The sequence below is a fragment of the Tamandua tetradactyla genome, chromosome 23 (genome assembly GCF_023851605.1).
Source record: "Tamandua tetradactyla isolate mTamTet1 chromosome 23, mTamTet1.pri, whole genome shotgun sequence".
NCBI classification, from domain to species: domain Eukaryota; kingdom Metazoa; phylum Chordata; class Mammalia; order Pilosa; family Myrmecophagidae; genus Tamandua; species Tamandua tetradactyla.
In genome coordinates, this window is record NC_135349.1 from 3513711 (window position 1) to 3540160 (window position 26450).

Sequence of the window (26450 nt, forward strand, 5' to 3'; positions counted from 1 at the left end):
CGAGATACGTGGCTTCTTCAAAGAAGGGAAAGAGAAGGGCGTCCACTGGGCGAGAGCAGAGTGTCCCCTGCCTGGAGGAGGGCAGCAGACCCAAGACTGAGGGTGGAAGAGGGCCGGGCTGCCAACTGCCGCCTACCCCGGGGCCACGGGGAGGCCACAGGAGCTGAGCTCTCAGCCAGCTGCTTAGAGACAAGGAGGGCCCTGGTCAGCACTCAAATAAATGAGCCCAACCCGTGGGAGCCCCCCAAATTGGTTAGCTGGGGTTCTAGGCAATCACAGTGAGTGGTATTCATCTGAACTTACAGGTGGTGGTAAAACACAATGCTTCTGCCTGCTTTTTTGTTTGTTCTTGTTTTGTTTTGTTTCTTGTTGATGTATTTTATATATTCACATACCATATAATCATCCAAAGTGTATAATCAGTGATTCACAGTATCATCACATAGCTGTGCATTATTACCACAATAGACATTTTTTCTTTTTTATAAAAAATAACATATGTACAAAAAAACAATAAATTTTGGAGCACATCACAGCAATTACTTGTGGAACAGATTTCAGAGTTTGGTCTGGGTTACAATTCTATAATTTTAGGTTTTTACTTCTAGCTGCTCTATGGTACTGGAGACTAAAAGGAGTATCAATATAACAATTCAGTAGTCATACCCATTTATTAAATTCTATCATCTCCTGTATAACTGATCTTTCTATCCCACTCTTTAGGGGTATTTGGGCTATGGCCATTCTAACTTTTTCATATTGGAAGGGGCTGTCAGTAATATGGAATAGAGGGATGGAACTATCTGAACTTCTGGAGAGGCTGGCCTCCCTGCATTTCAGGACTTATCTGGTCCAGGGACCCATCCAGAGGCTGTAGGTTTCTGGAAAGTTATTCTAGTGCATGGAATCTTTGCAGAATCTTGTATAATGCCCTGGGTGTTCTTTAGGATTGGCAGCAGTGGTTTTGGTTGGGGTTTAGCTTCTACCTGCTTTTGCTGTCAGGATTCTAAGATTTTGTTTGAGGAAAGGGCTTCACTTCATTTAAAAAGTGTCTGAACACTTCTGCTGAGGGCAGTGGGGATCATCCAAGGACTCAGAGCAGAAAAGTGAGGGTAATAACTGGCAGCCAGGAGAAAGCTGAACTGGAAGGCAAATATTTATTGAGTCATCACTTCATTAAGACCGACCCTAAGCATTCCTAAATAACCTGGGCAAGAAGGCTGGGATTGTGCTTTTATTTTGTCTGTGCTGTTATGGGACTGGAGTTGCTACGCAGAAGTATTTTGCTGTGATTATAATATTTCTGCATTAGGTGACCTTTGGCATTGAAGGTTCTTGCTGCATAACTCACAGATGAACAGCAGTAGAAGCCACTGCTGAGGTGTGCATTTCAGACCCTGCCCTAGCTGACCAGCGGTTGCAGGTCACGTCCCAGGCTCTGTGCCATGAGCTCCAGGCCTGGGGAGGTGGGGGCAGCAAGGGTGGGCAAGGCAGATGCTGCCGTGACTATCTTAGCGATGCTGACCCTCTAGCAGGGCATGCCCTCAGCATCCTCCCAGGCCGCAGCCTTTTCCTGCAATAAGCAGGGCTAACTCTCTGCTCACCTAGGGGATACCCCAGATGCTGGGAAGCAGGTAATGTTCTCAGGGGCACAGAATGTAAAATTCTGGCCAGGAGGCCATAAGAATTGTGTACCTCTGAAGAAGCAGGAGCCTTGCCCTACCTGGCTCCTACTACCAATCTCGGCAGCTGCCTCCAGCAAGGCCTGATTCTACGAGTGTCTCTATGTAGCTGTCCTGGGCCAATGAGAATCAACTTTGATAGTGGGACTCAATGTGAGATGTGTAGGAGCAAAGCGTGCATTTTGCATGTGCTCCTCTCTCAGCACAGGCAGATGTGGGCTCTGATTTTGATGCCATGCCTTTGAACTGCTCATCCAAGGTTCCCTTGCAAGCAGGGGAGCTGGCCTCACAGTTCCAGGCTGCGGCACAGTCCTGCCCCTCACCAGGAGAGACTTCTTTGCCTTCCTTTAAGACTCAGTTCGTGTGTGGTCAGTACCTACAAGCTTCCACCACCTGCCTCTGTCCCCCTCTCTACCTAGGTCAGGTGCCCCTCCTCGTTGCTGCCAAAGTACCCGATTACCCACCAGCACAGCTTGAGTCTCACTGTCCCACTGTGACAAGCTCGGTTTTAAATCCCAGCGTTTCCTTTTGAGGGTGTCTTTAACATTTGACTTTCTGATTATAGAAAGCACTACAGAATGCTAACCCAGGCCACACGAAATGCCCTCTCACAATAATCAGATCTGGAGCAATAAGGAAATCTGATAATGTCAGGTACAGATGAGAATGTGGGGGAGAAGGCTGCCCCGTCTGTCAGGAGTGCCAGCAGTCTCACCGGCTGCGTGGAGCGATTGGGCGACCCCCGGGGAAGGTGAAATGACCGTGCTCTGCCCATGCCCCGTGTCCCGGGCTCTTCCCTCCCAGGCATCGCACCCCAGGGAAATCCCTGCCCCGCTATGCGAGGAAAGGTGCATGGGCCCTGCCTGGCAGCACGGGCATTCCGGAACTGCAGACAACCCCGTTGTCCATTATCAGGGCAGCTGAACGGTAAACGGTGGTCTGTCCATGGAGTGGGAAACAGTGTAGCTGTGAACTAATGGACTAGATCTGTAGGTGTCAACATGAATAAGTCTGCAAACCCTGAGTGCAAAAGCAGCACTTGCAGAAGAATATGTACAGGATGAGAATGTTTCTGTGCATTTTTAAAATGCTACAACATTACTATGTATCATTTATAGATGCATGTACATAACAAAACCCTAAAAACGCGGACAGGAATACACCCTCGGTTAAGAATGGGGGTTACTTCTGAGGCAGGAAAGAGGGAAGAGAGCCCAGTAGGCCACAGGACGGCATTAACTTTTCCTGTCGTACTTTCTTCAAAATAATAGGACAACATGAAAAAAATCTCAAGACTTTTTAGATTGGTCTATCAATCTAGCATCCGTTTATGAATGTTTGCTCTATATTGCCCTGAGAACTTTTATGTTGAAAACATTTATAATAAAAAGGACATGTATAAAGTAATATATGCTTTTTAAATTTTGAAATCTTTTAAGATGTGCAAGAAGTTGCAAAAATAGTATAGAAAATTTCCATATGTATTTTTTCCTCCAGCTTCTCCCAGTGATAATGAATATCTTAGGCAACCACAATACGTTGTCAAAACCAGGACCTGGGTACTGCCACAGCACTATCATTCAGGCAGAGCCTTACTCAGACCTCACCTCCGTTAGTAATTTCACTGCACATCCTTTAAAAAACCAAGCTCTAGAAAATGACAAAAAGAAAATCACCCACAATTCCACCATCTAACAATAATGTTACTACTTCTTCCAGTCACTTTTCTAATATTTTAGCTTTGAGGTGTCACATCCAGACAGGCATACACCCTCGGTTAAGAATGGGGGTTACTTCTGAGGCAGGAAAGAGGGAAGAGAGCCCAGTAGGCCACAGGACGGCATTAACCTGTCCTCCGCTGTAAAGTGTTGACGTTTTAATGAGTAATAAAGTAGCATACCCGCACCTGCCGCCCGGTGGGGGGCACCGAGCCTCACCCCCCAGAGGTCAGCAGTGGCCTGAATTTGGGGCCTGTTGTTCCCTTGGTTTCCTCTGTGGCCGTACACCATATGTATTTAAACCTAAATAATCTGATATCACTCGCGTGTGTTTTTACTCCATGTTAATTCGTGGTGTATTTTTTCAGACTTGCTTTTCTCCTCTGACCTTGTGAGGTTCACCTCGGTAGCCGCCTCTGGCTGTCATTTGTCTGCCCCTGAGTGTGGCCGCTCAGGCTGTCTCCACGTGTCCCCCCAGCCACTCTCTACACTCCAGGCACATCTGTGGCTGAGGCCCGGGGCTCACCTGGAGGGTGAGCTGGCACACTCACCTAGGAGTGACCTTGCTGGGTCACAGGGTTAGGGTCCCCTGTGGTCACGCCGATTTGTATTCTCACCGGCACAGGTAAGAATCCCCACTGCTTTGCTTCTCCGTCGTCACCTGCAGCACCCAGAATTGCAGCACCCTTGCGGCTGTGGGCCTGCAGTGGGCTGCGTGGTTTCCCTTCACTTATTTGCTGGCAGCCAGCTCTTCCTGCAGGGGGGCTTCATCCTGAATCCCCTGAGCGCTGGGGATTCTGCGTTCGGGCTCCCTCATTTCTCCCTCTCACCTGCCAGTTCTTCCAGGCGCTTAGGGGCTTCTTAACATCGCATTGATCAGCAGCTGTCTTGACCTCAAGGGGCTTCTGGATGCCTGGTCACCACACGTCCCAGGGCAGAACCCCTCTGTCTGCTTTAGTATTGTTTGAGCTTTTCATGCCGAGAACGTCCTCAGATGTTGTGCTGTTTAAATTTGCATCATTATAATTCAAAATAAAGAAATATAGATTGTTTCCCATAGTTTGCAGTCACAGATAAGGACGAGACTAGCATCCTGAGAGGCTAACTTACACGCATTTCTGATGATTTCCTCAGGACATGTTCCTAGAGGAGAATTACCAGGACAAGGTGTTTGAACATTTTAATAACCTAGACATACATTTTAATTTTCCCTCTGGGAATGTTGCAGGTCAGCACTCGGCATCAGTGCCTTGTCACCCCTCCCCAGCCGATGGCATTCACCCTTCTTACCTGGACCATCTGCATTTGGCAGGGGCCACATTTTCAAATGTCCATTTGCCACATGTATTTTTTATTGGGGGAAGGGGTTCTGGTTTATACCTTCTGACCGTTTTTCTGCGGGGCATGCATCCTTTCCCTACTGGTTTCCACGTACCCTTTTCTGGGAAAAAAAACCCAGAGGTGGGCTCCGGCCTGTGCTCCGCCCGTCTGCCCGGTGAAGGAGGGCTTATGGCCAGCGTCTCTCTCTGAGGACATGACGGGACCACACTGGTGACATCACTGCTGAGCACTGGTTAGCACTCAGTTATTGGCCAATATTACGTTAAGAATGTTAATTGTATGTACACTGCAGATGTTTTCCTTTTTTTGTTTATAGTGGCTTTCGCATGAAAAAAAAATTGTACATTTTGATGTCATTGAGTTCATTTCCCTCTCTCACCGTGGGCTTGGCCGTGGCTCTCTTCCTTAGATGGGCTCCCCAGACCGGGCCTTACAGGGGCCCCAGTGTCCCTAATGGGGATCCCTGTGTCCCCCTCCATTCCTCACTGCCCAGGGACAGTGCTGCCCCCTCCCGCCCTGGACTCAGAGTGACCGAGTGTGGGGCCCAGTCAGCAGGGCCGGGGGGAGCACTGTGGTGGGCTGAGGGGGCTAGCTAGGGGCTCAGCTGCCCCACGGGCCACTCCCCTCTCAAGGCCCACTTCAAGAGGCCATCTCCCACAGCCCCACGCGAATACCTCGTCCTTCCTCTACACTGCCAAGGCACCAGGGGGCATGGATCTGGGCTGTCTGCTTTTACTTTCCCTGTTTTAAACCCTGTGTGGTGGGCAGGCAGAGCGGCAGAGGGCTTAGGGCTTGTGACTGCTAAACGCTGCCTGGTTTCAAACACGCCCACCATTTACAGGCTGAGTACATTTATCAACTCACTTAGCCCTTCTTGCCTCAGTTTCCCCATCTGCCCAAGGGGAATAGCAATTGGATTGACCCCCTAGGGTGAGAACTACAGAAGTTGTGCAAAAAGCACTTAGAACAGTGCTTAATTAACAGTAGCTTTAAAGTCATTCTTACCTGGCTTTGTCCTTTCCCTTGGCCCCTCGGGAAACTGTGGACCCTCCAGGTACGGGGGCTGTGGGGTGGGGGGGGTCAGGCATTCTGCGTCCCTCGAGGGGTGTGCCTAGGATCTGGTATATGCTTTGTGTTGCTGGGGCAAAGGGATGACAAGAGAGAAAAACATGGAAATGCAGTTTGGGTCCAGGTTACAGAATGTTCTTGTTGCACCTTCAGAAGTTTGGATTTTGACATGTAGTGTGGGGGTTACTGAAAAATCATCAAGCCCAGGTAAGGAGGTGGCAGTGTTTAAATGCTTTGAGCCTTCCAATCATGGCAGAGCAGATGATATGTAAAATAGTGGTCTGAGTGCCTGTAATGCCGGTCTACTTTGTTGTGAGTCTCTTTTGTTGTGGTGGCATTCAGTCGTAATTGTAACAAATGTTCTCTGGGTAACCAGTCACCTGTATATTATTACAGCCAGCATACCAAATTGTAAATGCTGCAGAAAGATGGAAAAACAATTTCTAAACTTTCAAGTTGTTGTTCATGGGGAGAAAGAAAAACATCTCTTTGCAAGAGTCACTTTATACCCCGAGACCTTGAATAAGTGCCCCCATTCTGGCAGCAGGGCCTTCTGAGTATTCAGACACCTTGGCAGCTCGGGTTTTCGTAATCTATATCAAAACATGTGCTTGCACTTCCAGAAGAGATTAACAGCATAAAACACTGGCAAGCACCTGGAGGGAAAAACGTTTGCTTTTTTGCTTAAATATTTCACTATGGAGAGCTTTTAGCTTTTAGAACCCTCCTTTGGGGAATGAGCAGGAATCACCTCAGGGCCCCCCTGTCCCCCCCTCCACCTGCCAACCTACTCCACACTCGCATAAATGCTACGAAGCTAAAGTGATGCGTGTGTTGTTCAAACCCGCTGGGTCTGCCCTCTGCCACCCAGGTTAGAATGCCTCCTGACTTCCGAGGGACTAACATTTACCTTTAGCTTATTTCTAAAATGCATGCAAGAACTCTGCTGAGAAGCAGATGCCCACTGAGTAGAATCCACGTTTACAAATCCGGTTTGCATCCACTGTTGCATCTGTTTTCTTCCAGCCCTCTAAAGGATAAGCCTTATAGCCAGCAAGCCCCACAGTATCTGGCCAAGCTGACCGAGGGGCTTCCCAGGAGGTCAGTTGCTTGTGCATTCTCTGACCAGTTAATGGATGTGGGGGGAGTCACTGCCCACACCCTACAGAGGCGCCCCAGGGGCTCAGCAGCTCCCAGTAGAAGACTCTGCTTTGGGCCCTGGGGCATCCGGGTCCAGCGATAATGCCCAGACAGCCGCCTTCTCTCTGCCCAGGAAGTGTGCAGTCCCTGGAAGGCCTGCAGCCACCTGCCATGCCCATTCAGAACACTCGGGAGTTAGCTCCAGGTATGACTGCCGGGTACCTGCCTGGCAGGCAGTGGCAACTTCAGATGTGTTCCATCTACTCTTGTGTCTTTTTTCTTTAATACAATTCTTTTTTATTATAGACCTTGTAGGTTTACCAAAAAAGCATGCATAAAATGCAGAGTCGCCATATACCACCCTATTACTAATACCTTGCATTAGAGTGGCACCTTTGTTTCCATGGATGAAAGCACATTTTTATAATTGTACAATTAACTGGAATCCTTGGTTTGCATTAGGGTTCATAGTTTGTGCTGTGCAATCCCATGGGTTTTGTTTTTCTTTTTTTTAAACTTTTATTCTAGTAGCACATATATAACCTAAAACGTCCCCTTTGACCACATCCAGATGGAGAACTCAGCGCTGTGAGCTGCACTCAGTGTCTGGTGTCCCCAAGACCCCCTTTTCATCTTGCACTGCGGCTGTTCCTGGACTTCCTAGACGCCGGGTGTTTCTCCATCACACGAGTGTGTCCAGAAATCCGCTCAAGCCTCCTTTACTCTGTGTGTTTAATCTTCCCTTCAGCTCGATGCTCCTCCTGCCTGACCTCAGTCCCTGGAATGCCAGCACCATAAGTCACTGCAGCCCCAGAGGCGGGCTCCCCCGGTGCCTGGGCCCCAGGCTGTCCGTCAGTGTGTCCACTCTTCCCTAACATGCTGCGGCCTCTTTCTCCTTGCTGAAATGCAGTGTGCTACCATTTCTCATCTCACTGTAACCGTAATTACATAACTAGCCTTTTCCGTGGAAGCACTCTTATCTCTGAACACATTGTTATTCTCTCAAAACGCAAGGACTATTATTTGGCTGCCTCTGTCTACTGTTTCTGTACAGAAAAAGGTTCTCTTTTCCCTCCCGTTCAGCACAAGATGTTTTTTATAAAAAATAAAACGTGTCTAGGTAAGATACAGGTAATAATATTTAGGTGCGGCAGACTGTGACATGGGAACAGTGTGATATTATCTTTGTTTTAGGGCAAATAATAGGAAGGTAGAAATATAAACCACAGGCGAGGCATTTTCTCCCAGTGTCTCGGTGTGGGAGCTCTATCAGAGAGAAATACTAACTCAGATTTCATGAAATTAGGGACAAATGGCATGATGCTTTGCAAATCTGAATTTTACAGGATGGGTGTTGTCATCTCCATTTTATACCTGCAGAAACTGAAGTCACAGGGGTCAAGGGCAGCCCCGTGGCCTCAGCCCCTCCTTTCTTAGCCCTGGCAGCCGCACCCAGGTGATCCAATGCTAAAAGTCCCCTCACCTATGAGCATGGGCTGAAGAAAGGAAGGCAGCTTTCCTAAAAGAGGGTGAAAGAAAGGCAGGATCGCTACCGTCTGCAGAGTCTTAGACCAGCAGAACAGAGTTTAATTGTCCGAGCCCCTTTGTGGTGCCCAGTGAGTGGAGTTGCAGGAGGGAAGACTCAGGCGTGTGACCCCTGCTCCTGGCCCAGTAGGAGCCAAGCCATCCGGTTGGTGAGGACGGCTGCCCAGGCTGATGCTCAGGTGGGCAGAGCCCAGGGTGTCCCCAGGGTTCTGTGCTGGGGCAGGAGAGCGCGGTGGTGCCATCGACAGGCAGGGACCTGTCAGGGGGCCTGATGAGCCATCAGGGTGAGGAAGTTAAGAGCTCCAACAGGGGTACCCCAGGTTCCGCTGGGAAAAAAGGTAATGCCCGGCAGGCCCTGGGGGGGTGTCGTCAGCCTGGCTGCTTTCAGGGAGAGGCTATCGTCCTTTCAGCACAAGGCCCTGTGCCTCACAAAGACGTGCTTTTGTGGCAAAATCTCAATTTCATCACCAGCAACAGAGTAATCTGGGCAGAGGTAAATCATGGTAGTGGTTAAACAGTAATGAAAGCACATCTGTAATAAGGCTCTGTTCCTGAATATAATCCTGCATTAATTCAGATGTATTAGGTTAAAAGCAACTTGAATTAGTGAGTTGTTTTAATCACAGATTACTCTCCAAAGTACCCAATTCTGGGGGCTGCTGTTGGCTGGGGGGACTCCCCTCAGGAAGGGAAGGACCGGGTGGGTGTCCTCCTTCCAGAGAAAGCACATGACACGGTAGGAAGACGAAGGCTTTGGAGTCAGCCAGACTCGGGGCCAACGCCTGACTTCCCGCTCTCTGGGGGCCTTGGCAAGCTTGTCAGCCTCGCCGAGCTTTCTCTCTTCACTGGCAGAGTGAGCCTAAACCTGCCTGCCCTGTGCGAAGGGGCAAGGGTACAGTGAGGCAGGAGCAGCAGGAGCCCAGAAGAGTCCCTGGTGCACAGGGTAGCTCGACCAAGGTCCCTGCTGCTGCCACTTGTTCCTGACCTTTAGGGTGTTGGGTGTCCAGGGCCCTCAGAAGGTTCTAGACTGGGCTCCCGCTGGCCCCAGACTTCAGACTCCCTACCCCAAAGGTGGGCAAGGGAGAGGAAAGTGAGAAGGAGGGTCTGGGAGAAGAACCCTCCAGGGCTGTCCATCACCGGTCAGCAGGCGGAAAGGGACAGGGTGCTGGGAGATACCATGGGCAGGGCCAGGAAACCCCAGGGACACCTGGCTGCTGCAGCAGGGACAGGAGCCGGCCATCGGAGGCAGAGCTGCGGCTGTCATGGCAACTTCGGAGGCTCAAGTTCAGGGCCTCGCAGACACCTGGCCTGCGGGTGGTCTTACGGGCATGGCAGGGTAAGACCCTGAGTCTGCGTGGGGACAGTGACAACGCTGGCGATGACTGCCGCTTGTTGGGAGCTTAGTGCCAGGCTAGACCCTGACCTCCAACTAATTATTCCCCGGCTCCTGCATGGATGGAGCTGGATAAAGGACAAAGCACAGGAGCTGGGAAGATGGCAGGCAGCTCAGTCACCAGCGGAGGCAAAGACCTTGAGAGAACCAAGACAAAGGACTCAGGGCAGTTCTATCTGGAGCAGAGAAGGCCAAGGGGAGGCAGGCACGCTGTGTCGAGTTGCCGAGGGCCTGCGGCGAGGTGAGCCGGCCCTGTCCCTGCAGGCCGCTGTGTCCCTCAAAGGGCGCCCCTGCCCCAGTGGTGCAGGTGAGGACAGTGTTCAGCTCTGCTGATTTGATCCCCCCGGGCTGCCTCTGGTTGAAGCTGAACTTGAACTGTCTGGCTGCCATCAGCTTTTGGGCTAACGTTCAGCTCTGTTGGTTTGATCCCCCCGGGCTGCCTCTGGTTGAAGCTGAACTTGAACTGTCTGGCTGCCATCAGCTTTTTGGGCTAACGTCCTGATTTGGATCGGCGTGGAGCCCAGCAGCTGGCACCCACATCTGCAAGCCCGAGGGAGCCCCAGGTCACTGCGGCCTGTCGGGATGATGGCCCCGCCTCACCAGATGCCAGCCTGGAGGCTCCAGGGACCCGGCTGGGAGGTCTGACCCTCCATGATGCCTTTTCCGGAACCCTTGGTGACCCGGGCACATAGGTGTGCGGAGCCACGGAGCCTCCCTGTCTGATGGGAAGGATTATTACAAGGGGAGCCCCCAGCGCAGAGGCCCCGGGCGGGGGAAGGCGTGGAGAAGGGGCAAGAGTGCGGGGTCTGCGGGGAGAGTGTGGACTCACAGGGGTTTGCGGGGCCCGCGGGGGGAGTGCGGGGCCCGCGGGGAGAGTGTGGACTCACAGGGGTTTGCGGGGCCACAGGGAGAGCATCGGCCCGCGGGGGGGAGTGCGGGGCCCGCGGGGGGAGCGTGGGGCCCACAGGAGAGTGCAGGGCCTGCGGGGGGAGCGCAGGGCCCGTGGGGAGAGCAGAAATGTCAGTTTCTGCTCAGGAAGCTTAAGGCGGTGGGGAAGGCAGCAGAGCAGGGGATGGGAACCGGAGTGGGTGGCGGAGCCTGGCCCACTTGGATGATGCCACCTAAAGGACTTGCTGGCAGGGGCTGGGGGAGGGGGAGGAGGTGCAGGGTCCTCAGGGAGGGGCCTGTGTGGGTCCTGCTCAGCACCCCGCCCCGGCCCATGAGGAGCTCTCCCTGCCACCCCTTCCCCCAGCAAGCCCTGTCCTCAGGAAGGGAAACTGCTTTCACACCTGGTTCCTGAGAGAAGGAGCGCGCGGAGGCCCCCCGTTCAGCACCGCAGAGGTCATTTCCTTGCCCAGGTCTGCTTCGAGGCTTTCGGGCTCCCAGGGCAGACGGCGCTGGGGGTGGCAGGAAAGGGGGGCCCGGGCTCAGCGGCCGCTGCCCTGCCCTTCCCACAGGCTACCAGATCGCCTACCGCCTGGCCAGCAGCAGCCCCAACACCTTCACCGCCGTGGAGGTCGGCGCCACGGTGCGGCAGTTCACGGCCACCGAGCTGGCACCCGAGTCGGCCTATGTCTTCCGGTTATCCGCTAAGACGAGGCAGGGCTGGGGCGAGCCGCTGGAAGCCACAGTGCTCACCATTGAGAAGAGAGGTGAGAGGCCAGGGCGGGGAGGCGGGGCCTGTGCATGCACCCTCGGGGCTGGGGGTGCAGGGGGGTCTCCCAGCTTCCCTCCCGAGAAGCACAAGGGAGCTGACCACAGAGCCGGGCACGTGACTGGATGGCGTCTGAGGAGCAACACCCTCCCTCATGCCTGTTCTCCCAGGTATGGTGGACCAGGCTCACAGGTGAGGGATGCAGCTTGCAGGGGGGTGTGGCCTGTGTGCGTTGCCCAGAGCCTGAGCAGGTCTGAGGAGAAGCTCCTGAGGGCAGGCACCTGGCCGCTCTGCCCCGACTGGATTCCTGCTTGAGAAGTCTCAGCACTTAACTTCTTCTGATAGTACTAGTAAAAACTGTCACTTATGGAGTCCCAGCTCTGTAAGGCTGGGAAGCTCCTGACTTCTCACCAACTAGCTACAAATGTGGGGTTCCCAAGCCCCCCCAGTCTTAAAAAATTTTCTAGAATGACACAGAACTCAGGAAAGCACTATTCCTATAATTATAGTTGTATTTGCAGAAAAAACCAAACAAACCAAACAGTATATGCCCAAGAGAACCAAAAGCAGGGCCTCAGATACTTTTGTGCGGATGTTCAGCAGCCCGAAGGGGTCAGCCCAGTGTCCACCAGCGGGCGAGGGGGCGGGCAGAATGGGGTCTGACCTCACAGTGGAATAGTGTTTGGCCGTAAAAAGGCACGAAGTGCTGCCCCACACTACAATGTGCATAAACCCTGGAGACATCATACTGAGGAAATTAACCAAAAGGACAGGTACTGTGTGACTCCACTTCTATGAAATATCCGACTAAGCAAATTCATGGGGACAGAAAGTAGACTGGGGGTCCTCAGCGGCTGGCGAGGGGAGGAGTCACTGCCTAGCAGGGACAGGGGCCCTGTGGGGAGATGGGATGGTGGGTCATGGGCGGTAGTGACGTGGCTCTAGGCTGAGGGTGTAATTAAGGCCATTGAATCGTACACTTAAAAGTAGTTAAAGTGGCAAAGTTTATGTTATATATGTGTTACCCCAATAAAAGAAAGAAATTAAAAAGGAAAGAGAAAGGTTACAAATCAGAACCAGCCGAGAGAAGCAGAGGGCAGATGCTGGGAAGAGCCAGGCGCAGAGCTTCCTTCCTGTTCAGGGCCGCGCTGCCCTCCCAGCGCCTCAGCCACGGCCTTCAGGGGACATGGCCGCGGCCCACACCTCGGCGTTTTTACTGGAGTCTCACTGCACACGCCTGAGTGATTCAGGAAGGCCCACGTGGTGGAACTCGGCCTGCAGCCCTGCCCTCCCGCCAAGGTGTGGCTGATAGGCCCGGGTCATGGGCTGCGTCCTTCCACAGGGCGAGCCCCACCGCGGCCCTGGCGTGGCTGCCCCCGGCCTGTGCCAGCCCATCAGCAGGCAGCAGCGGGCATGGCTGGGGTTGCACTGTGCGTGCCAGAACACTCATATATATATGCAGGGAAACCCCCAGGTTTCCAGGGTTACTCCCCAGGAGCCAGGGAGGCCCAGCTATCCCCTGGGTGGGGGTCCTTCCCCCGGGCCCTGTGCACGTACCCCACGTGCTCTGGAGGCGGTGGGGGCGTGGAAACCGCGGGGCCCTGAGAACAAGGCCTGCTTTGCGGTGGGCCTGTCGCCAGCACCCTGAGACGGAGCCGGCCCCACGGAGGGACCCAAAGCACATTGGCTAGTCTTAAGGTTGCGCCTGTTATTTTTATTACAAGATACAGAGAGACAACTCAAGGGGGGTGAGTTGAACCTGCAGTTCTTGAAAAACTTTGAAAGGCACCCACGTGTGCTGCCTCTTTACTGCTCACTGAAGCGTCCTGAGGGTTTTAGGTGGGGAATTGGAGACTTCAGGAGGTTAAGGAGCTGCTGAGTGACCGGCCTCCCCCTCGAATTCAGGGCTGTCCAGCCTCAAGGTCCACCGTGCACTTTGTTCGGCATTGCCGGATGCACCTGCTCCTGGGCTGGTCCTTCCACAAGACGCTCGGCGCCGGGCAGCCTCAATATCCCAACTCCCTAAAAGGAGACAGCTTCCACTTTCAGTGTCTAGAACTCTGCTCAGCACCAAGCACCTAGGTCGGGTGCTGACTGTCAGGGCCCGGATTACCTGAGTAAATCAGCCCTTCATGTAGCCATAGGCCCTGAACCAGTGAGAGGAGGCGCCTACCTCAGGGTGGGGCCCAGAAGCTCAGGGGCCTAGAGAGGCCCCTCGGACAGGGACTCCGGCCATTCCTATACCCCTCGGCCTTGGGGAATGGCCGGGCACATGTGCTGACCTGGGAGAGGCCCCAGGACCCTCCATAGTGGCTCTGAGCCCAGGCCAGGCCACTGCCTGCCTCTTCTGCCCCAGTGGGCAGTTCTCGGGTCTTGCCGCTTCCCCAGCACCACCTAAAGGGGAAGGAGACCCCAACCCACTTGCCACGAGAGATTTGCTAAAGGTTTGACATGCTCTAAGATAAATCAGATCTGATCGGGAGAATTTACATGAACACCTTTCCAGTGGGCCTGCTCTGTCCACGGCCCAGCTGCCCTCAGGGGGTGGGGGAGTCGCAGCCCCACCAGGCACCCACCCCACCTTGCCCTCACCCCACCCCACCCCTCCATAACCCCATCCCCACTGCACCCCATCCCACTGTAGCTCACACCCACCCCACACCGCCATAACCCCACCCAGAATCCCAACCTGCCGTAACCCACACCACCCCACACCCACCCCAGCCCTCCATAACCCGCATCCCCACTGCACCCCATCCCGCTGTAACTCACACCCACCCCACACCCACTCCACACCTCCATAACCCCCATCCCCACTGCAACCCATCCTGCTGTAACCCACACCCACCCCACCCCTCCGTAACCCCCACCAAGCACCCATCCTGCAGTAACCCCTCCACCCACAACCACTGCACCCCACACCACCTGCGTCCCTTCTCCCCAGTTGTTCCTCAGCCCCCAGGGTTTAGGGGACTTTCCACCAGGGCCCTCAGGTCCTCTGTCTTTGGGGTTCAGGGCTCAGGGCCCTGGAAGGGACTGTGAGGCCGCCCCAGGCTGGAGGAAGGGCACGCTGGGCAGGCAGATCACGCAGCTTCTCACAGACACATTGCCGCTGTCGGCAATCAATTGCTGCTTTATTACAGGCCATACATTCTAATCAGAATCGATGATCTTCATGATAAACAATTAAGCAATTATTCCTCCCTCTATTGGGTTTCTTTATTGAAATCGATGTGGTTAGGAGGCAGTGCAGGGTGAGAGCCACACTCAGAGGCCAGTTCCCAGCGTGGCGTAGCCTGCAGTGGCTGCCACCCACCCAAGGGGCAGCCACCCCTGAACCTGAGCTGCAGCCTCCCACAGTTTAGGTCAGCTTGGCGTCTGGGAAAGAAAGCTTAGTGCTATGTACACACTCATCCCAACATCAGAAAGAAGGAGAGTCCAGAGAACCGAAGGCACCTCCAGGGCCACGGCGGCTGTGTGGGCTGGACAGCTCAGAGGCTGGCCCTCGCCGACCTCCTCTGCCTTCGCCTGTGCCTGCCTGTCCTACGCTCAGGGTACCCGCCCCGGAAGTAGGCCACGTCTTCCAGCCGCCCCCGCCCACAGCCCTTCATCGTCAGCTGTAGGAGCTCCCCGGGGGGCCGGGACCTTGTCCCGCATGACCATGCAGTTGGCTCCAGGGGGCAGAGTGCAGATGCGTTTCTGGACGGCGACTCTAACGTGTCCCTGGTTTGTCCTTATTGGTTGCAGAGCGGCCAGCGCCCCCCAGGGAGCTCCTAGTGCCCCAGGCGGACGTGACGGCGCGTAGCCTCCGGCTCCAGTGGGTCCCGGGTAGCGACGGGGCCTCCCCTATCCGCTACTTCACCGTGCAGCTGCGGGAGCTGCCTGCAGGCGACTGGCTGACCTACTCCTCGTCCATCGGCCATGAGACCACAGCCTGCGAGGTGGGGAGGTATGGACGGGCGCGGGCCACGGGGATGGCCCCACCGAGAGTTCAGGCCTCCTCTTACTGGTGCTTCCCGTGCCAGGGACCCCGGAATTCCTGCCCTGACATCCTGGAGCCCATTTCCCAGGGTCTGTCCTTCTGGGGGATACACTGCCCAGCTGATAGGTGCACCCCTAGGAATTGGCGATGGATGGCAATAGGGAGGATAGGCTTGGGAGAGGTGGGGGAAGGGGTGAGCCCGGGCTGCAGGTGAGAAGGGCTCCTTCAGGCAGCACGGCAGCCTGAAGTTTGATAGGGAAACGGGGCGCCCCAGTGAACAAGGTGAGGGTCCTCCGGCCACTCAGTGATTTATTGGACCGCCAGGCTCAAAGCAGGCGGGTGACACAGATAGCAACCAGGCAGTCTGCCCACATGATGTCCTCTGGTCCCCAGAACCACCCGCCCTTGTTACAGTTGGGGACACCAAGGCCGAGAGAGGTTCAAACATGGCCTCAGCCCCTGCCTCCTTCCAGTGCGCTTGGAGCTGCTCCAGTCAGCATGGCCATGTGGGGAGTTGGACCAGGTCTGTGAGGGCTGCGGGCTGAGCCAGGCAGGACCACCCTGGCACCCATACTGGACTCCTCATCACCCCACTTCCATCACCTGCTTGTCAGCTGATGCCCCAGGCCCCAGGTTTGCAGGGAGGGGCTAAGTGATAGGCCGGTGCCACTGTCCCTGGGGGGCTCTGGAGCCTGTGTGGTGAACGTGCATCCCCACCGACGTGTGAGTGGCACCTGGTGGGGCAAACAGGTCCTCCACGAGCTCTGCTGTGGCCGTGGGCTCACACCCCCTTTGGAGATGGCTTCAAAGCCACCTATGTGCCAAGAAGGAAAGCAGCTCATCAGCTCACCCTCACCTGTGTGTGACCTCAGATGACACATCTACCTCTCCATTGGCATCACCCAAATAGCTCTCAGCTCTGTCCAAAACTCAAGGGTGAATGGTCCCCAAGCTCCCAAATATTGTTTCCAGCAAGACTAGTTGTTGCCTGGCCTTCTACTTGACAGCGTTGACACAGGGTGTGTATCTGTGCATTGGAGTTCAGAAAATTAGTTTAATTACTACAGCTGTCATGGCCTGCCTCACGTTAGGAAGATGAGAACAGCATTGGTTTTGGTGCTCACCTTTGAGCTGTGTCCCACAGAGATCTCATCAAGTAACGTCCAGATGGTTATAGCTCCCTGCCAGCTCTTTATTGCCCTCATCATCATCACCATCATCACACCCACCGCCTCTTCGTTCCACCGCATTCTGTACTTTTCACAACTTCCATGTGTTGTTTCTTACTATGTTTATAACAACCCCGTGGAGACATAACCCCAGCTTTTCATTCCTCTCATTTTACAGATGAGGAAGTTGAGGCAAAAGTTTCTTAAGTGATGAAGCAAAAACATGCCCTGCCTTCATTTCTTCTCCAAATGGAGGTGATAATCCCTAAACCCTCTGCAGCGCTATCATCCCATGGGCCCATAGCTCAGAGCCTCATGGACACACACCATCCCTTGCAGCCAATTTATGAGGGACCATGGTGTGGTCCAAAGAACAGTTGTGCTCATAGTCTGAGCAACTGGCTTTTAGCTCTCTGTCCACCCCTTAGTAGCCACATGGTCTTGGGAAATCAGTCATTGGAAACTTGCTAAGCTTCTGTTTTCCCATCCGTGAGAAGACAGGCATGAAGGAATGACCCCACTGCACCTTTTGGCTTTAGAATTCCAAGATTCCCTCAGTTATGGACAGTCTGCAGTCGGCAGCCAACAGATCAGGCAATCCCAAGTGTCAAACTCCATCCGTCCCCAACCTGCCTGCACTCTGCTTGTTCTCTGAACAACAGGAATGGAACCCAGGAGACATAACTCAGCCTGGGAGAGGAAACCATGTCTGGCTGCAGATGCCATCCTCCTTGGAGCAGTGGATTTCCCCTGGCCTGGCCCCAAGCTTGGCGCTGGGCGGGCCCTGCCTTCCTTCCTAAACCACACTCCATTGCACCCTGTGCTCAATTAGCAACAGGTTCATGGGCATAAGTAACTTCACCCCTTGGGTCTGATAGAAAGAAAATCCAACTCCCTCTTCTGCAGCAGAGCCTTCTGAAATCAAGGAGACTAATTGTGTGCTTTAGACTACATGTTGGAGAGGAAAGGCTCATGTTTCAGTACAGACAGTTTAATTTGGTGTACGGGAGACTGTTGTCAATTTCGTAATGGGCCAGAACCAGGACAAATGCTCCCTCTGCCTATCAGTGGGAAACATATCAGGGGCAGGGCACTGGGAAAGCAATGTGTCCTACGTGGCAATGATGAGTCCTGCCTTCCGTTTAATAATCCTGATGGCTCCATTTTCCTTTTTTATTTTAAACATTTTTTTGTTTTACATTTTACTTTCACCAGTCACATAAAATCTGCCAAATACAAAAAAGGACAAAGAGTTTAAGCACTGAAGCCTAGTGAGTGTGCCAGGGGACAGCTAAAAATAGGGGTCTAGTGCTCTAGGGACAGGGGCTGGGCTTAAGAGACAAGCGTGGGTCCTGAGGGTCTCTGGTGGACGGTGGAAGTTGCAGGACCGGCTGGGCCCCCACAGGAGTGTACTGTAAAGGAAGACGAGCAGGGCTCCCGGCACAGAGCTGTACGGGCTCTTCTGGATGGTAGGGAACAGGAGCGTGGCTAGGATAGTAGGCATGTACAGCTCAGGCCGTCAGGCCCCAGCTTCCAGGCGTGGCGGGTGATGCTGCGTCAGGCCACAGTGTGCCCTGTTTCTCTGAGCCTTACCCTGGAACAGGCGATGGCTAAGTCAGAAATGTCAGGGCCAAAGGGAAGCCCCAGCACCACACAACGGGGCTCAGTGGAACCCCTCTTTCTGCTGGGCGGTTTCTTCTCCTTCTCCTCCTCCTCCATTTATAAATCAGACCAGCTAGGTCAAGGATAGTATGCATGAGTTACGTGTCCTTTCTGCAAATAACAAGTTCTGAATAAACATTTTTGGTGCACTAAATATAAATAGCTCAGTCACAGAATTCTTATTTGCCTGTCAGAGACCTGGGTTCAATTCCCAGAGCCTTCCCATGCCAAAAATAAATACATACATAAGGCAGCAGTTGATAGCTTTTAAAAATGTCCAGGATCCATATGCTTTAGTTTTATAACCTAAGGTGACAGATAACTGTGTGGTAAGATCCAGTCCTGGGGGGCAGTGAAGGAAGAGCGTCCTGGAGGTGAGAGCTGATAGGGAATCTCTCTAATCTGGTCTTCAGCAGGAGGGTAATATGAAAGCAGAGATGGACAAAAATTTTTCTGATGGTGGTTTACAGAAGTGGTTATCAGTTTTTAAAAAAACAGAATACTTTCTTTAAACGAGGTCTTACCCAGAACCGAATGCATAAACCAGATGGAAGTGAAGCTGCTGGTTGATGCAGGGGTGGGGGGAGCCCTGAACTCCCCAAAAGTCCTGGAGGGGTCCCACAGGGCCACAGGGTTCCATAGTGTTCAGTTTAAAAACACTGGTTTACAGCTTGGATTGGGAATGAGGTGAGTGTTTGCAGGGGAGGTGGGCCTTGGCCTAGACCGCTGGTAGAGGACACTGAGATCAGCTGGACCTGAGATGGGTGGTGTAGAGTCCAGAGTCATCCTGAGCCTTCTGGTCTGGGAAGTTGAGAGGATGCAGGGTACAGCTGCTGTGGGAGGAGAAGAGAAGTACTATTGCTTTCTACCTTTCCATTTTGAAGAGCAGTTCAGGTGGTATGTCAGGGTTTGACTAACATTTGAGCATTGTCTGCACAGAAGAGTCTGGCTAAAGTCTTACTCTTAGGCTTGGCAACATGCTTAGCACCTGAGACCCAATAAATATGGACTGGATGGGTGGATGGATGGATGAATGGATGAGTGGATGGGTGGGTGGGTGGATGGATGGATGGATGGATGGGTGGATGAGTGGATGGGTGGGTGGGTGGATGGGTGGGCAGATGGATGGGTGGGTGCATGGATGGATGGGTGGATGGGTGGGTGGATGGGTGGATGAGTGGATGGGTGGGTGGGTGGATGGGTGGGTGGATGGATGGGCGGATGGATGGGTGGGCGGATGGATGGGTGGGTGGATGGATGGGTGGATGGATGGGTGGATGGGTGGATGAGTGGATGGGTGGGTGGGTGGATGGGTGGGTGGATGGATGGGCGGATGGATGGGTGGGTGCATGGATGGATGGGTGGATGGATGGGTGGATGGGTGGATGAGTGGATGGGTGGGTGGGTGGATGGGTGGGTGGATGGATGGGCGGATGGATGGGTGGGTGCATGGATGGATGGGTGGATGGATGGGTAGATGAGTGGATGGATGGGTGGGTGGGTGGATGGGTGGGTGGATGGATGGGCGGATGGATGGGTGGGTGCATGGATGGATGGGTGGATGGATGGGTAGATGAGTGGATGGATGGGTGGATGGATGGATGGATGGATGGGTGGGTGGATGGATGGGTGGATGGATGGGTGGATGGGTGGATGAGTGGATGGGTGGGTGGGTGGATGGATGGATGGATGGGTGGATGAGTGGATGGATGGGTGGATGGATGGATGGATGGTCAGAAGGATGGATGGGTGGATAATAGGTGGATGCATAAATGGATGGAAGGATGGACAAATAGAGGGATAGAAGTAGGTATGATATGGTGGCACCAAGCATGCCTTGAGTGAGTATTAGCGCCCCTAATATCTGCCTCAGTGGGCTGGGAGGTATTTTTTCATATGAACAGTTGACATCTGATTCTTATGTAAAGTGATATGCAAATGTTACTTCAAGAAAAGCCCCCTAATCTAATCTCAACTCAGCCACTTAATAGCTCCCTGTCATTGGGGTGGTGACTTAATATGCTTGGGCCTCTGTTTTCTCAACCATAGACTGGTTTAATCCTCACCCCGGAGGTGTGGTAAGGATTAAACAGGACAATGCTTGTCAAGTGCTTGGCACAGTGTCTGGCACAATGAATGCTAGCGTGGGGGTCTGGGTGGGCTCTGCTTGCAGCTGGGGTGGGCTCAGCTGGACACGGTGGTGGCTTGCAGTAAGGCAAGGCAGGCCTGGCAAGGGCAGACCTCTACAAAGGAGCGTGGAGGGGTGAGAGGGCAAGTAAATTAGGCGGGCACTCATTTTCCGCTCGGCCTCAGTGCAAGGGCTGATTTAATTAGCGTTAAGCTCCTCGGAGAGCAGGATGTGCAGCCACAGAATGGTGGACGTTCCTCCCGGAAGAGCCTGCAGCACAGCCCCTGCCCGCCCGGCCAGGGGGCCCCGCACTCACCGCGTCCCAGTGACGCTCTCCTTCCCGGGCCAGGCCACAGAGGCACAGCCCTGAGTGTCGGAGGGACCCAGCCACCTAGACAGGGCGATTGGTCGGGGGCTTCCCAGAGCTCAGACCAGGGAGGGCCTGCCCGCCGGTCCCCGGCAGCCCCGAGCGCGGCACAGGTGGGCGCCTCCCGCCACTCCCGGGGTCTCTCCACGTTCCAGGCTGAGGCCCTTCACCTCCTACAAGCTGCGCCTGAAAGCCACCAATGACATCGGGGACAGCGCCTTCAGCGCGGAGACCGAGCCCGTGACCACGCTGCAGGATGGTAAGCACGGGCCGCGGGCAGCGCCGGCCGGAGGGGGTAGAGGCCACCGGCCCGGAGCGGGTAGAGGCCACTGGCCCGGAGGAGCGGGTAGAGGCCACCGGCCCGGAGCGGGTAGAGGCCACCGGCCCGGAGGAGCGGGTAGAGGCCACCGGCCCAGAGGGGGCCCCGCTTTGTCCTGAGCGTGGAGGGGTGCACAGGGAGCCCGGGGTGAGGACAGAATGCGGTCACTCCACCCCCCAGGGTCCGCCGCTGGGGCCCGTGGCAGTAAATCAAGACTTGAAGGGGCTCCAGTGGAACGGAAGCTCCTTGTTAGGCTTCCAAGCCCCTGCACCCATCAGCATCCCAGGAACTGGATAATTTATAGACTCGTTTGAAGTAAGTGCCAAAGGGTAGCTGAGTTTTAAAAGGTTTCTCCAATTTTCCTCACTCACGAGCCACTCTCTTTGACAACAGCACAATTAAGTGATGGAAAGAGAGCTGGCTGAGAGCTGCCAGGTGGGCTTTTGTACCCATTCTCTTCTGCCTTGGGAGAGTTGGGCCTGAAGAGTCATTATAATTTTGTGTGACCCGATCCTGCAGGCAGGAAGTGAGCCTGGAGACAGCTTCAGTCTGCACGCCCAGCTGGTGATGGCCAGGCTTTCAGGATGGAAAAGCAGGGTTGGCACCACGAAGCACATGGCTGCAGCTCGTATCACGGCTGGCACCCCAGCACTTAGCTTGTCCAGAGGCACTTTATAATAATCCTCGAGCCTCCCCTGTCCTAAAGCAACCAAGGCGCTATCTTCCATGCAGCACACGAGTAGAACACTTTAAATAAGCCAGTTGCCAGCTGGCTCACCTGGCGACCTCACGTCTTCAGCGTGCCCCCTCTGGAAACTGGAAGTTTTGTTTCTCCCCCAGGTGACCGAAAGGACCTGCAATGGGGTCATGGCTAAGACTACCTCGGCGTTTCTGCAACACGCAGAGGTGATTGTGCTGCACACAGCCACACTTCCAGTGCTGCCGAGTGCAGTGAGGGCCGTGAGAAACAGGGATGGTCTTATATGCAGTGCCTGCTTGCTCACCCGAACTCTCCTGAGTACTGATCCCGGGAGTCCATTATGGGAGGAGAAAGCACTGGGAGGAGAGAAGCAGGCAGAAGCTTGGGGAGAATCTACCCCATGTACGGTTGAAGGCAACACAAAGATGGGAGCCCCACAGGTACCGCTGGGCCCTGGCGATGCCCGAATGTAGGAGACCCAGAGACTTCCAACTGAGGAGGAGGGGCAGCAAACAAGGGTGGATGCAAAACCTGGGGGCATTCGGATATGGAGTCTTCTTGAAACCAGAAAGGTCTTTTAAATGAACTCATTTAAAAAGGGGGGTCAATTCCCCACTAAACCATAAGAGAAGAGTCTATTGAAACCAAAATATGAAACCAAAATAGGCAAATGCATTTCTTTAAATGTTACAATAACAAAATGGAGGCAATATTTTACAACAAAGCGCTAATTCTTAGAATAAAGGAAAAAATACAACGAAATACAGCTGATTTCGTTGTTGTGACATTGCTGAGGAAATCTCCAACAGCCTGCTTTTGCCCTTCCTTACACCGTGCAATCAAAAGGGCCACTTCTGAAAAGATATTCAAGGGCCTCTCCAGGCTTCCCACAGGCCCTTCTCAGTCCTTTGATATTGAAATCATTTCTTTTGTGCACCTATCCAGTCGTCTTCCAGTTCTGAGATTTGCAATATCTCTTTGCAATGGATTTGCATTTCATTTGCATTGCGTCCTGTCTGGCTATCAGTTAGAGATTCACAGACAGAGACAGAGTCCTGAGGCTGCGGGACCCTGGCTGGGCTGGGAGGCCCCTTGGCATAGGGACTAGGGGAGGCTCACCATAAATCTTTTCTGATAATGCTGATTCAGCCCCTGCACACCCTCCCAGCCTCTGGGTATTTAGGTCCCTCTGTAACTGCAGTCTAGTGTGATCAGGTCTCAGGAGAGCTGGGTAGAGCCCCCATTACTGAAGCTGGACCAGCAGGAGGCACAGGGGGCCAGACCAGAGACCCCAGCAGAGAGCAGCACTGGGGAGCTGGCAGGTGGCTGATGTGGCAGGAACAAGGTGCTGGGGCCCGAGCAGGGCCAGGGCTGGCCGGTCCAGAGAGAATCCAGGAGGTGGCCCCCGGCCGGAGCCGTGGGTGGGAAGTGCAGCGAGCCTGCCAGGCCCAGGTGGGGGTGGGCTGGGAGAGCACCACCAGTCTTCAGTTCACTGACTGTGCATCAAACCGGGTGTATGCGTCTGGGCTCTCACTGTGGGGAAGACATTAGCAAGGTCAGGTCTGTTTCCTAAGATAGCACCACGGGAGAGTCAGCGGGAGCAGCGGGGGTAGGGAAGAGGTCAGAGAAGGCCTCCCAGATGTGATTAATGGCCAGAGGCCAGACAAACACGGCCCCTCCAGAGGCCAGAGCCAAGCTGTGGTCAGGGCCAGCTACGGGCCTTGCCAGGGGTCAGCCTCCCCCACTGACAGTCACATTAGGTTTTAAAACCAAGAGCAGCGTGGCCTGGCTTGGACATCTGTCCCTTTAGAAGTGACTCTGATCTGAGGGCCCTGAAGTGCAGGCCCCTCCTGGGAGGGTAGGGCCCCGAGAAGATCCAGGTGCTGGAGGATCGCGAGGTCTGGCTTCCGGGCCCCCCACTGCCTTGAGCCCTGGCTCTCAGAGCCCACCCTGGCCGGGCAGAGCTCACGTGTGTGTCTGCTCTGGGTCTCTCCGTGGCTGTCAGGTCCGGGATGTTACCCTGTTGTCACCCATGTTAGGAGTGGAACCTGTTCCTGCTGTGATCGAGAGTGGTGGGCTCCTGCCCCAGGTGCTCAAATGACCAATTCCTGAGACCCCAGGTTTCAAAGAAAGCTTATTGCTCAGTGCAGAGCAGATCAGAAGGCCTAAAACTCTCTCCCTGAGCTGCAGCAATTCTAATGGTTTATAGTCTCAAAAGATGGGCAGGTTTTAGGGTAAGGAGCCCAATGGCCCAAGATGATGAGGTTAGAGACTGTCTAATTATTGAGCAGGTGTAGAATGAAGACATGCTTAGTCAGAGAGCTACATGCAAGAAAATGGTGGCCATAATATGATGGTGGGCATGATTTTTAGTGTTATAATGAGGTATTGGTCACTTACAGGCTAAAGTCTAAGCTTCTGTGCATGCCATGTGGGCCCACTTTGGTTAGCTCTGGCTCATCTAGAAGGTAGCTCTGAATTGGGGTGGTTAGTCCTGGGCTGACCCAAGGCCCTTCATCAATAAACATTAGGTGCTGTCTTTGGTGATCATTAGACTCTAAAGTTGAAAAACAGGATAAGAGGGCACAAGTGGAGGCCAGTCACTAGATTTCTACAATCACAAGATAAAGGCTATGTATTGTACAGTCATCATCACAGTCAAGGCAGCTGGGTGACAGTTCAGAGATTTCAGGTATTCCCTGTCTACTCTAATATCCCACAAAGTCAGAAGGACCTGTGACTCGGTGGACATCATCACGCCCTAAGCCCTAACTTCTCACTTATATCCTCAGCGCAGGTTGTGAAGTGGGTCCTGCGAAGACCCTAGAAGGGGCGGAGTGAAGGGTAGCACCCTGGAAGAAAGGGAGTGGGCTTGATGCTCGCGTGTTAGCATCCCGCGTCCTCTGGGGACTGGCCCTGGCCGCTCCTCCTCGTTGGCAGCGGGGGTGAGCTGGCCCTGGAAGGCCGCGGAGACGAACAGAACCATCCTGACGCTCGCTCTCTTCTCTTTGGCTCGCAGTCCCGGGAGAGCCTCCAGGCTTTGTCTCCGTGACGCCGCACACCACTTCCTCCGTCCTGGTCCAGTGGCAGGTAGGTGCCAGGGGAGTCATGGTGTCATGAGATGCCAGGTGCTCGTGCCCTTGCTCTTGGCCATAGAGACAGGACACTGGCCCCAAGCCTGGGCTGTGTTAAGTGTGTGAGAGCAAAACAAAGGAAACACCCTAATGGCCTTGCACACTTGAAGGGAAAATGATATCAAAGTAAATTTCCAAAAGGTGAAAAATGTGCGGATGGAGCAGGCAGGATGGTGAGGCTGGTTCAAAGAGCATCTGAGGAATTGATCATTTACACGCATTCGCTGGAGGGTGTTGGAGGAACGTTTTATGTTGCATGCTGTCTTAGTTTGCCAGAGCTGCTGTGGCAAGTGCCCCATGCTGGAGTGTATGGCAGCAGGACTTGATTGTCTCCTGGTTTGGAGGATAAGAGTCCAAAGCCAGGCGTCGGCAGGGCCTTGCTTTCTGCCCAGAGTCTGTAGCTTTCTGGCGCTGGCTTGCCGTGGTCCTTGGGGTTCCCTGGCTTCCTTCTCCTGAGGCCTGGTGGTCTCTCTCTTTCACTTTGTGTCTGCGCCTCCGGTTCCCGCTGACCTCTGGCTGCTGGCCTTGCTGGGACCTTCCCTCACTGACGGCATCTGACTTTCTTCTGCCAGTGAAGGTCTCCAGCCGTGGGGATGAAGGCCTGCTGTGATTCAGTCAGGCTTCACTGTACATAAAATGAACGTCTTTAAGAAGTCCTATTTGCAGTGGGTTTACACTGACCTACTGACATGGGCTAAGTCTCTGCTGGGGCACGTAGTTCAGTCTCCCACACAGACAAGACTGGTTACTGTCCTACAGGCCAAAAAAGCCACAACGTTTGGAGTTTTCATTTCTGTGGAACCATTTGCAACTAGGTAAAGCATCAACCAGGCGACATGTAGCCTCACAAAGTCTGGGTCTCTAACCTGTAAGCAAAGGCACGTTCCTGGGTGGGCCTGTTAAACGCTGCCCTAACGTGGCTCTGAAAAGGCCCGCTGCCTGCTCTTAGCCTCAGTTCCCCTTCTGGCTCATTTCAGCAGTGAGGTGCCCCAAGGACACGCCTGCCAAGGAGGCTGCTGAACCCCAGGGAAAGCAAGCTGGCGGCTGATGGGGAGACGCTCAGCCCAGGTTGAGGCAGATATGACGTTTCCCCAGGGCTGGGCCCCGCTGAGTAGGCAGGACAGACCTACGACAGGAATCCTTCCTGGGGCCAGAAGGGGGCCGAGGTCCTGGGGGACTAGGTGGGCCAGGGGCAGAGTGCTGGGGCCCAGGTGCTGGGGCCTGAGAGGTGCCTGGGGAAAGGCACCAGGGGTGAGGGAACCCGAAGGTCTTCAGGGTGGGCGAGCTTGCCAAGAAAGGGAGTGGGACAGTGGCCTGGAGGTGGTACTTGGAGAGTTGGCTGTGCCCGTTGACCATGGGCACTGTTCTTGCATGCGGCAGAGGGCGGAGAGGAGCTGCCTGTGAACGGGAAGGACAAGCAGGGAGGCTGTGCAGCAGGCCGGGATTCG

The 26450-nt window shown here is 54.1% G+C and overlaps 1 protein-coding gene across 7 annotated transcripts in view; it reads left to right on the forward strand.

The window, feature by feature from the left end:
* The window catches only part of SDK1 (sidekick cell adhesion molecule 1), a 1057379-nt gene that overhangs the window by 953556 nt on the left and 77373 nt on the right, over nucleotides 1-26450 (forward strand). For all 7 annotated transcript variants that reach the window (XM_077140486.1, XM_077140483.1, XM_077140481.1 and 4 more), the window contains 4 exons: nucleotides 11345-11539; nucleotides 15289-15490; nucleotides 21005-21108; nucleotides 24888-24958. In XM_077140486.1, the coding sequence (XP_076996601.1) occupies nucleotides 11345-11539; nucleotides 15289-15490; nucleotides 21005-21108; nucleotides 24888-24958 (572 nt within the window). The remainder of the gene's footprint in view (nucleotides 1-11344; nucleotides 11540-15288; nucleotides 15491-21004; nucleotides 21109-24887; nucleotides 24959-26450) is intronic.